This window comes from Eptesicus fuscus, chromosome 17 (assembly GCF_027574615.1).
Source record: "Eptesicus fuscus isolate TK198812 chromosome 17, DD_ASM_mEF_20220401, whole genome shotgun sequence".
NCBI classification, from domain to species: domain Eukaryota; kingdom Metazoa; phylum Chordata; class Mammalia; order Chiroptera; family Vespertilionidae; genus Eptesicus; species Eptesicus fuscus.
Window position 1 is genome coordinate 45725763 of NC_072489.1, and position 12493 is coordinate 45738255.

At 40.8% G+C, this 12493-nt stretch overlaps 1 protein-coding gene across 1 annotated transcript in view; it reads left to right on the top strand.

Annotated features, from left to right (window-relative positions):
• CFAP58 (cilia and flagella associated protein 58) overlaps positions 1–12493 on the top strand; it is an 85678-nt gene that overhangs the window by 34183 nt on the left and 39002 nt on the right. Inside the window, exons 11-14 of the mRNA XM_008144410.3 lie at positions 781–927; positions 6795–6935; positions 7927–8150; positions 11273–11384. Of these exons, the coding sequence (XP_008142632.1) occupies positions 781–927; positions 6795–6935; positions 7927–8150; positions 11273–11384 (624 nt within the window). The remainder of the gene's footprint in view (positions 1–780; positions 928–6794; positions 6936–7926; positions 8151–11272; positions 11385–12493) is intronic.

Sequence of the window (12493 nt, forward strand, 5' to 3'; positions counted from 1 at the left end):
GGCAGCTCCTGCATTGAGTGTCTGCCTCCTGGTGGTCAGTGCGCGTCATAGCAACTGTTCAACCAGTCGTTCTCGTCATTCCGCTGTTTGGTCACTGGGCTTTTATATATATAGATGTTTGGTCACTGGGCTTTTATATATATAGATACTTTGATTCTTCCCTCCCCATCCTGGGTTCAAAGCAATTTCTGTCATACTAATAGCAGAATTTAGAATAGATCCAAGAAAATAATCTTGTGGAATTCATCTGGAAAAAAATAGATGAATTTTATTCAGAACTCTCAGATTGTTTGAAATGGAAATGACTCAACTTGACTATCTCAGTCCGGCTTTTAATTATTATGTAGCATTGCCATTCTCCTGTTTCTAATTTTTAAAGCTGCTAATAGTTGCTGTGACTCAGAAGGCAGCAGCGTACTCTCCTCATTTAATTGCAGAGCTTTGCTTTGTAATCTTTTAGTTATAATGTTTGTAGTGATTCCAATTCCTCTCTTGTAAAATGAGGAATAAGTGCGTGTGTGTGTGTCTGTGTGTGTGTCTGGCATAGTCATTTTGCATACTTTGTAAATATCTCATGAGAATATTTTGAGAGTTCCTGCTATAAAGTACCGTGAGGTTGATGGCACAGCATATGAAGGAATAGCCCCTTCATAAGTAGTCAGGAGACCACTGTTTTGAGAGGGCCTCCCTTAAAAGTTCTCGAATGTACATTTGAACTTCCATAGGGACCGTGGTGTCAATTTAATTCACTTCCAAACACTTCTCCTTTCATTTTGTTAGGATGAAATAACGGAAATGAAGAAAAAATTAAAGATTATGACCCATCAGGTAGATCAGCTGAAAGAGGAAATCTCTTCCAAAGAGTCAGCACTTGTGAAGCTACATCTGGAACAGCAACGCATAGAGAAGGAGAAGGAAACATTGAAGGTACAGATCTTACAATGAATGTGATGGACCAATAGTCTCTCTGTTCAATGGATGGAGGCAGGCTCTACGCTCACCGAAGGCAACAAGGGGGAGGGAGGACAGCCAAGGTGCCAGGAGGATAAGCTCTACTACCTCCAGGTCAGGCTACCTTACAGGGGTGCTCCCAGGTAAATAAGGACGAGGCCAGTGGAGATGCACAAACACCTGGTTCAGCTATGCTGGCTATCATCACATCAGCAGCAGAGAGCCTAGCAGGTCAGCAGTGCCCAGGAAGTCCTGGAGCTTGCAGGCTTCCCACAATCCCTTTGCACTGACAACCCAGGCCCAGCCCTCCTACTCTCCTCCCTGGGCCTTCTATAAGGCAATGTTGGCAAGACCCTTTGTCCCTCCGCTCCTAATTGCTATTTACGTCACCTGTGCGTGACTTTCTGCCTACAGTATCATTAGCTATTGGGTTCTCACTTGATTTGCCCTCAACTCAGGTTCACAGTTCACCTTACCTCTTTGGATCTAAAAACTTTGTAGCAACTCCTCCAGGGAATTACCTCCGACTTTATATATATATATATATATATATATATATATATATATATATATATATATATATATTTAAAACTATGTCTTAGTGTGTGTGTGTGTGTGTGTGTGTGTGTGTGTGTGTATATCACACACACACACACACACACACAAAGACATAGTTTTAAATCTAACTTAGGACATTTTATGTCTGCTAACATAAACCTATCTTTAATAATACATACAAAATAATTATACCATTTCAAATTCTTGAACCAAGTATGTTTTACTATACACATTTACTAAACCTAATATATTTTCCTTTTCTTATTCAATCCAATAGATTTCTCTTCTAATCCATTTGACCAAAGAATTAAAAAAGGAACTTTTGAGAGGATGATGGCACTTTATTTTGAAAATATACATCCAGAATACTCATGGATGCTTATGAGCCACTTGCAGGAACTATCTGTAACAAACAAGAGAACTGAATACCTTGGTGTCTGCACATATTAGCTTGCAGAGTATATCAGATTATCTTGAAAAATGTATAATCAGATTTAATACACATATCCTTATATTGGACAGATTTAATGCCATATATCCTTGATTCCAAGATGCCATCAGTTGACATATGCACTCTCAAAATGGATTTCGTGAACTAATGATAGGTCTTCATGGAACTAGAACTACTACATTACATTAAATTAAGGCACATTTGGTTTGAGAAAGATTAACATGTAAGAAAGGCATCTTTACAAAAAATATGTAATTGATACACTTACCTGTCTGAGACTTTCATCTCCCAACTCTAGCTTATGATAAAAAAGTAATACAAGATTCTGCATTAAAATTGATTTATATATATAAAAAATGAATACCTTTTCTAAAATGTGAAACTTTCCTGTATCTTTGCTCTTCCTGTCCTTGTTCAAAAGCTTAGTTTTATAGAAGTTATCTTGTTCCACTCTGAAGCCTGTAGTGAAAATGGGTTTATTTATCATTAAATTATTTAGAATAATCTTATAAACATTGCTTTACCTGTGGCCTCATGGACCCATGCTAGCCAGGCTTCAGTATAACTTGATCTAGTACACTATTTCTTTCCTTTTACAGGATAGCATTGATCCTCATCTCTTCCTTTCCCAAGTAATGCTCTACTAGTATTCAAAAGATTAATTATTAACCCATACTAATGTCCAAGGTGGAACTAACTGCCTTCTACAAATCCTGCTTTAGAATAAGCAATGTCCTATGCAAAAGAGCAATTTTTCCTAATTCTTTAGCATTTGACTTCGGTTAACATTGGTTTCACTTACGCATTCCATCACTAGGCATCCACACATATAGCTCCAAAGGAGCATCATAATAAAATAAAACAAAGGTCAATAGGACCCTGTTTTTTGGTCCTGGTCCAGCAGAGCTGGTGCACATGAAAGGTGATTAAAGGGCTTCTGCTCCAGAAAGTCTGCTCTAAATGGGAAATCCTGGGTCTGCATAGCTTTGGGTCATCAGTTATAGTAAGATGATTGCTTTGGACGTACTGTGAAACCATGATACCTTTCCCCCCAGCATTTCCCATTAAGGCAAAAATGAGTAACAGAAAAAGGATGCCAGCTTGATTTATTATTTGAGGTTATCCAAGGGTGACTTGCAGTGGTGCTTTGACTGGGTACTTCTGGCCTATCGTTAAGCCCACTTGACATTCTGTAGAAAAATATGACAGCTCAAATGTTGAGTCTGAGCCTCTTGACTTTTTTAGCCTCAAATTTGAATCATATTCCACACATGTCTCTGGATTTCATGCATCTGTAGTTCAAAAACCAAAACCCCGAGAGAAAGGGCAGACTTTCTAGTAACTTTGCTCCAAGAAACATTTAGCGTATTATTGTGAGTTCTACAAACCTATGTGGGTACATAATCCTCCTGGAAGGCAGGCCCTCTCACCTGTTTGGTAGACCCGGAGATGCCTTTTGACAGGATAACACAATTTATTACTTCTCCAAGCCAACAGATAAACCATTGCCTATAATCGGCCATCCCCATTCTCGTTTAACCCCCTCAAAAGAAAAAATCTTGCTCCTTTCATGTTTCTTTTCCCTTTTAAGTTGCTACCAGGCTCTACTGACTCCTCAGGACACTAGCCATTGTCAGCACATTAGGGTTATGACAGAATGTCAATAGTTCTCGGTAGATGTGGCTGCATCCAGTCTGTCCCAGTCTTGTTTCATCAGCACTGAAGGAGCCAGCTTCTCTGGAGTGTCTGCTCTCTAGTCCTAACAAGCCCCTGATTCTGTCTCGTCACCTCCCAATCATCCCACATCAATCTGACAGCACTTTGATTTCTGGCGAAAAATTCAGCGGCAGATTCTCTATGTCCAGAGCTGAGCATCACATTAGTGACTGGCTTCAGGGCACCGCATCCTTTTACTTAGTGGACTCTAGAATGACATAGATGGGGACTGTCAGAAAGAGAAGGAGATGGGAGGAGAGAGGGAGGGAGAGAGAGAGGGAGGAAGGGCGGGAGGGATGGAGGGAGGTCTTCCTGTGCCCCCATTTATTTGGTTAGATGTAAATGCATGGTTTCTGTGAAGCCCAGTGACTATCAGGATCCCACAATCGTGGTTCTGGAGATATGATTTATGCCTGCAATCAGGTTAGATGGTGAAATTTCCATAAACACCTACTACAAAATGGTATAATTATGGAGGCAGTGACTAAAAAAGTGTGTCCAGCCACCGTATTACAACTTCACACCACTTTGAGAAATGCTGATACCTTGGGCTACACCTACAACATTGCTTGATGGGTGTTTGGGTGCAGAGCAGTTGTTACCAACGTTTCTGGGTGAGACAGCTCAGATTTATAGCTGCTAAATGCATTAGACCAAAGGTATTGTGTTGATGTTAACATTTGCTGCCAACACCTAATGCCACATCTTGTTTACAGCCTATAAATTGGTGACATAAGGAGACCATCCAGAATTTTGATATATTATGAAAAAACACACCCAGCAATGCCAGACGCACTAGTGGTTTTACATTCCAGACAGATACTTCTACACACCACTGATTGCATTTTAATATAACAGGGATTTCATTTTGTTCTGCTGATGGATTCTGATCAGCTCCTGGCACTTACGAACAGGGAAGTGAATGTTACACATCTGGGAAAATAAAAGTTTTATTAAAGAAAGCATGAGCCAAGCAGGTATTTTATTGCTGTCTTCGCTGTCACCTTAAATGATTATAGAAATCGGAAGGCTGGTTCTTCAAACGCTTTCCTAACAGGCAATCCCCCAAAGTGGTAAATACTAAACCAGATATTTTCTCAGTAAGTATTTCCTTTTGCTTATCCCTGGACCAGAACGTATTTCATGAGTGAACAAACAAAGCGTCATAAGAGAAGCCCTTGTTTTTATAGCAGCTGACTGCATTTAGTTTGTGACATTACACATTACACATTTGTGGCATCGCACAGTATCTTCTACTGCTTGGATAAGTTTGAAGTTTGGAGTTAATGACTCTTGGTCTTCATGGATTAGAGGCAGACCTTAAGAAGAGTTGGGGTGGTTCACAGGCACTTGCAAATATGGGTTTTCTGGCATCCCAGTGAGATTCATGAGTAGGGAGGGTGGGGGTGTCAATATTTCCTTGAAAGAAAATGTTATTACTTTTTCACTGTCATTTGCTGATCTGCAAGCCATTGAAGAGTTAAAACCTTAATATTGCCTTGGGATCTCCCTTGTGATTCTTGGCATGGGTAAGACAGTGCTCTCCTCCCATTTGTTTCTTCTTGTGCTCACCTGGTCTGTGATACCACCTGTTTTTCCAATTTGGGCATGGATACCTCTGTGGCTCCCCATTGCCTACACTCTACAGTGTGTGGCCTACAACGCCCTTCCAGGCTGGTTCAGCTGTTTTACCAGCCTTACCACCTGCTGTTCTCTACCTAACACTCTAATCCAGCCACATGGGATGTTTTGCTGACTGGTGGGTGCACTGGGCACTTTAGAGTTTGCATGTACCTTTGTTCACACAAGCCTGACTGTAAGCTACTCTCCCCATAAAACATACCCGTCCCCTTTGGGAATATCTTTTACCTGCTAAGGCCCCGACTGGCTATTTCATCTAAACACCAGGCAGAAATAGGAACGTATTTCTGTGTACCCCCATGTCCTTTTTCATACTGTTCGTAGCATTTCCACACTGTAGTGTGGTTGGTTATATTCATCATCTCCAATGGATGGAGCAACCCTCATGTCTTACTCTTCTTCTGTATTTGACTTGGATGTATTGTGTGATGATAGCTTTGGGGCCAAAAGATCCAGGTTGGAATCTCAACTCTGCTACTTACTAGATGTGTCACATTGGGTGAGTTAATTTACTTTTCTTTGTCTCTGTAATTGCCTTTGTAAAATGGGAATACGAGTAGCTATGCAAAATACCCAATATCATGCCTAGAATATTGTAGGATTTTGTCGGTCACAAATACACTTGTGGAAATGAAGTGAATGTATTCTTTGATGAGAGGAATTTTTCTTCTGAAACTTAGCAGACCATAACACCCTTTCTCCATCATTCTTATGAGTTCCATGTAACCTAAAGAGCTGCAAGATCTGCATTTAGTTCCAGGAAGTTTCCCTGACAATCCCAATCCTCTGACTCCCTGTAACATCAAATCACTGTCTTTGTAACAATAACAATATGGAAACATTATTGCCTGGACTTGTTAATATTTGCATAACCCTTATATATCTTATTTTTCATCTAGGTTGAAAGCATCTTAGGAGAAGGATTTATGTATCTTTTTATACATGACATCTCTTCTGTTCCATCAAGATGTTTTATAAGATAGACAATGGGCTGTTATCTTTATTAATTTAATTTTTGCTTAAAATGGTCTTTATCTCTGTAGTTGATGTGCTGGTAGTATTAGGACCATTACAGGAGCTGGCACATCCCTCCCCATGCTCACCCCCACATCTTCTCCTGCATTATTCTTTGTGAATTTTCCTTATTTTAGTTGGTTCAGAGAAGTGCTGCTGAATACCAATGAAGACCCTGCTACACACATGTAGAAAAATGATGGAAATCCCCTAAGGGTACAACTCATGGAATAAACATGATCACTGTAATGTGCATTGCTATTTCTTTACAGGCTGTGTGTGTGTGTGTGTGTGTGTGTGTGTGTGTGTGTGTAGATTGTTTTGATTGTGAGAGTTGATCAAACCATGTTAAAACATCAGAGGAGAGTGTGAGAAGTACACTGTACATCTAATTCTGGACCCTGCAGTCCTGGTTTGTGCTGTTACAGAGTGAAATTTGCCCGTATCTTTCACTGTTTCTCAGGCCGAGCTGCAGAAGCTGAGACAACAAGCCCTGGAGACCAAACACTTCATTGAAAAACAGGAAACTGAAGAGAGAAAACTCTTGCGCATTATTGCCGAGGCTGATGGGGAGAGGCTGAGACAGAAGAAGGAATTAGACCAGGTAGGAACATCTCCTCACCAGACCTACAGACCTCATCAGCAGACACAACTGTTTGATTCAACTCTTCACAAGTCCGCATTCTTCTTTAAGCTCTTCCACTCAGTTTATTGGAAGAACAGTAGCAGAGGCTCATCTTCTCTTGATTAATTATGAAATATTTATTTATTCAAGTCATATCTACAAGTACTTACTACGTGGCAGTCACTCCTCTAGGAACTGGGGATCCATTGACCAATAAGAACATAAGATTCCTGTCTTCAGGGAGCTTAACATTTTAGTGTAATATAATTACTTGCATATAATTGTAATTAATAATTACATAATATGGGGATTACAAACATATGCTTTCAAAGAACAGGCTGGTTAAAAAAAAGAAATGGCCTGTGTAAGACAGTAAGGAGTGATGCAATGTGGCAAGAGCTAGTCCATGATAAGTCATTCAAATGGAAGCATTTATAAAATAACTAGAGGCCCAGTGCATGAAATTTGTACACTTGGGGCGGGGGAGGGGGGGCATTCCCCAGCCTGGCCTGTGCGCTCTCAGTGCGGGAGCCCTGCGATCGATCTCCTCGCACATGGAGCTGCTGGGACCCCTGCTACTCGCATGCAGCCCCGCCCACACACTTGCGCCTGCTGCGCACGCAGCCTCCTGGTGATGGATTGTTACGGCTTGAGGGCATCATGGCTTGAGGGCGTGATGAACACATAGCCTTTTATTAGTATAGATGGATTGGAAAAAAAAAAGACCCAACACCTATGGGCCAAGGGTTATTGAATTATTATTATGATGGAATATATGTCGTACTCTTTCTAACAAGATTGCAAGCCCTCATGGGAGGAGCGCAGTGTTGATTGACTAGCAGACCATTTCCAGTACCCCACCCACTGGGGGCAGAGCACATGTGGCCATTGGCTGGGTATTTGTCGACTGAATGAATGCTGAGTGAGACCTTTTGTCCCTTGGTGGCCATGCCCTTCCCTACCTTTCTAGGTCATCGGCGAGAGAGATATCCTCGGGTCACAGCTTGTTCGTCGCAACGATGAGTTGGCTTTGCTCTATGAGAAGATCAAGATCCAACAGTCCGTGCTGAATAAAGGCGAGACCCAGTACAACCAGAGGCTGGAGGACATGAGGATCCTCAAGCTTGAGATCAAGAAGCTTCGCCGGGAAAAGGGGATTCTTGCCAGGAGTGTGGCTAATGTCGAGGAACTCAGGTAACAGGAGACCCCTCTGAACTGGGGGCACAGGAGTCTGTGGGGAGTTCCTGAAATGACCTTGTGTCCTTTTTTTTTTTTTTAAAAATATTTTTATTGCTTTTAGAGAGAGAGGAAGGGAAAAGGATAGAGAGATAGAAACATCAAGAAAGAAACATTGATCGGCTGCCTCCTGCACCCGCCCCCCCAATTGGGGATTGAGCCTATAACCAGTGACCATGGAATCCAACCAGTGACCTCTTGGTTCATGGGTCCATGCTCAACCACTGAGCAACACCAGCCAGGTGACCTTGTGTTCCTTTTGTTTATCATTGAGGTCTTTATCAAGTTGTACACAATTTTTTATATGTTGAAATTATTGGCAAATAATAACTTTTCCATAATTCAGAATCTACATTGTGCCCCTTCTATGTCACACACACACACACACAAAAAAATAATTTGTTCCCTTTCAGGGGAATATAAGTGAGTGCAAAAAGTTTTTTTTTAAACTTTATTTTGGATTTAAAAGAAGAAATTTCAAGTCAAATTACAAATACGAACTAGTTACAATTCAGAAAAAAATTTCCCCCAGTGAGCTCTTTAGACTTTCTTTAATAAGGCAGTACCCAAGAGATGGAACATCAATATTTAAAGTTAATCCTGGTAACATTTGCACATTTTTTTCTTGGAATTATATTCAGAATGAAAAGAGGGGGTAAATTTAATTTTATCACTGTTTGAAAACTCTGTTTCCTTAGAAGGCGGCCCAATTTTATTTCTCACTCTTGATTTATCTTCTGCAGCTTTCACTTTAGCTTAGTGCGCCTTCTTCTTGCTTTAAATCTTACATTATGTAAGATGTACTTTCCCTTTGGGAAAACATCACCATGTTTTATATAGGCAATTGCAGGAACCAAATAAGAGGTTTGGTGTTTTCTCAGTAACTACCTTTAGTCCCCACAGACTTGTAGATGAACAGTAACCTTGATAACCTTGGAACAAGGACACCATTTGGATTGCCTTCTTAAATTAATCCAATTAGAAAATAGTTTTGATATTTAGATGCAATGAATATGTTTATGAATAGCAAAGGAAGTTGCCACTACCAAGGATATATCAATACTCTTTTTTTTTCTTCTCGAAGATTTGCTAGTATTTCAGATGATAAGAGTAATACAAATTCATTGTAGAAAATGTGGGATGTGCAGAAACAATATAAAGAAGAAATTAGAAAAATTACTCATAAGTTTACTACCCAGAGATACATATCATCATTGGCATTTTGGAGACAAATGGATTCATTCTAAGTAGCTATTGAATGATCGCTGAGTCCATTACTAAACTTGCCAGCCATGAGTTATTTTTATTATATATACAAAGGACCAAATTCTACCCATTCCTAGTCAGGATTGCTGGTTTGTTGATAATAGATTTTATTTTTATTTTCAGTGGGAAGACAACTTAATAAAGATATTGGAGGCAAGCAGGCATGAATCCTAATCTCAAGCTGTGTGACCTTGGGAAAGTCACTTAACTTCTCTGAGCTTAAGACTTGTAGTTAAAATTAAACATGAAAACAAACAGAATGTGCCTCCCACAGAGTCTAGTAGCTAATGCTCTTGCCCTTCTCTTCTGATGGCACTTTAGAAAATAGAAGTGTTAAAAATATGCTTTTAATTCCAAGCAGCTTGTTCTGAGCTCCCTGTTGAGTGAGCCGTATGCAGTTAATTCTAATGGGTTGCCTTGCTAATGAGGGGAAGTTGTATTATTGGTTTAAATGAAGCAATTAAGTAAAAGAGATGGCTTAGTTTTGGTAATCTGCACACCCACAGCAGACGAGGACAGATAATAATTCCGTATTGTCCATCCTTACGGCCCATTTCAATGCCAGTGCTTGCTTCTTCTCAGCTCCCCCAACAAAGCGACTTGTTCAATAGGTTGGTAGCCAGCTCATGGGGTACTGGGGATGCCTGAAGCACATTGGCTACTAACCAGAGATTCCCACAGATTTTAGTTTGAGCCAGAGCTAGTCTTTCAGCCATCTGTACAGTTATGGAATACCAGATAACATCAAACATCACTCCTAACTCGGTGTTTCTCAATCCTGGCTGCATATTAGAAATTGCCACTAGAATTATACTACTTACAAAATCCGAGCTACATGCAAGACCAAGTAAAGCAGAATCTCTCTGGGGATAAGGGCCAGGCAAAGCATGTTTTCAAACCTCCCCAGGTGATTCTAATGGGCCAGGTTATCATCTGAGCCTCAATATCTTGCAGTCAAGTGCCATACCTTGTGGTGGAATGTAGGTTGTTCTCTTGTTGCTGCTTATAAAGACATTTAGAAACATTAAAAAGTATATTGAGCTCTAACCGGTTTGGCTCGGTGGATAGAGCATCGGCCTGCTGAATCAAGGGTCCCAGCTTTGATTCTGGTCAAGGGCATGTACCTTGGTTGCAGGCATATCCCCAGTAAGGGGCATGCAGGAGGCAGGTGATTGATGTTTCTCTCTCATCGATGTTTCTGACTCTCTCTCCCTCTCTCTTCCTCTCTGTAAAAAATCAATAAAATATATTTAAAAAATAAAAAAATAAAAAGTATATTGAGCCCTGGCTAGTTTGGCTCAGTGGATAGAGTATCAGCCTGCAGACTGAAATATTTCGAGTTCAATTTCAGTCAAGGGCACATATCTGGGTTGTAGGCTTGATCCCCAGTTGGGGGCATGCAGGAGGCAGCCAATCAATGATTCTCTGTTATCATTGATATTTTTAATCTCCCCCTCTCCCTTCCTCTCTGAAATCAATAAAAAATGTTTTTTTGAAAGTATATTGAAATCCTTGTAATTCACCTCCTCCCTGTTCTTTCCAGATAGTTCTAAATTCCTTGGGTGTCCAGAATCATGATTCTGAAGTTTTGGCACTTTTTTTTTTTTTTTTTTAAGCTAAGGCTGAAGTTTGAGCTCTGCAAGAATGGGTATCCTCTGTGTCTGGCTCCGGTCAGGAGTCTGGTCTCAGTGTTCATAGAAGTCTCCTTAATTCCGACTTTTTATATAAGATGTAGCATATATGTAGAACCACATAAAGATATGATTTTCAAATGGGTAGAGAAATCCTTTGCAAATGAAGTGTGCCTTGTTCAGGCAGGAGCTTTTTCACATGCAGAGAGAGTTCATGAAGGAGCGGACACGCTGCCGAGCACTGGAGGAGGAGCTGGAGAACCCCATGAACGTGCACAGGTGGAGGAAACTCGAGGTAACCCCTGCAGAGCCTTCCGCTCACACCCAAATCCCTTCTTCTACCCCACACGGCTTCATAACTGAAGCACAACAAGAAGTGTGGTTTTATTGAATGTTATGCAAATTGTTCCCTAAAATGTCAGACTGGATCCAATATAAATTGGGTTCCCAGAAGAAGAACAGGAGTTCCCAGAAGCAGATGGTTCGCTTGGGGATTGTCTAAACAGCCTTGGACACAGTTCTTTCTGTCTAAAGAAGACTTAGTGGAAGTCGTGAACTGGCTTCAGCAATGGACATTCGTTTTTCTCTTTTTGCCATTTTTTTGCTCAAATAGCTATCCCATGGCTGCCTGTTAGTCTCAGATAGTTCATTGCATCTAGTTACATTGGCCCCCAGTGTCTTCAACCAAGTTTCAATTGGTCTTTGCATCTTTTTATTTCATGCAGGAAATAAGGCTCTTGTGAAATTGCCTTCTTTTTGAAGGACTAGCATTGTGTTAGCCAAACCTTTTCCCTTAGGACAGTGGTCGGCAAACTCATGAGTCAACAGAGCCAAGTATCAACAGTACAACGATTGAAATTTCTTTTGAGAGCCAAATTTTTTAAACTTAAACTTCTTCTAACGCCACTTCTTCAAAATAGACTCGCTCAGGCTGTGGTATTTTGTGGAAGAGCCACACTCAAGGGGCCAAAGAGCCGAATGTGGCTCGCGAGCCGCAGTTTGCCAACCACTGCCTTAGGATCTTGGGAGCACAGACAAAGTCCATTGGTAGGCGATGGATAACAGAGGCATACCTCATTTTATTGCTCTTCACCAGTGTTGATTTTTTTTTTTTAAACACACTGAAGGCAAACTCGTCCACCAGCAAAAAGATCATGACTTGCTTGCTTTATTTCCGATACACGCCTTATTCTGGAACTGAACCTGCAATATCTCCGAGGTATGCCTGTCAACTTCCTATTTTATTTTATGACTTCCTGATAGATGTTACCACCAGCACCACAGGTAACGGTTGAAACCAGCCTCTGGTTATTCAGTAAAAGGTGGCCATATCCTCTCGTTGTACCAAGCAATGTGGCCACCAGTAGGGGTTTCGACTAATTGAACAATTAGGATGTTGGGAGA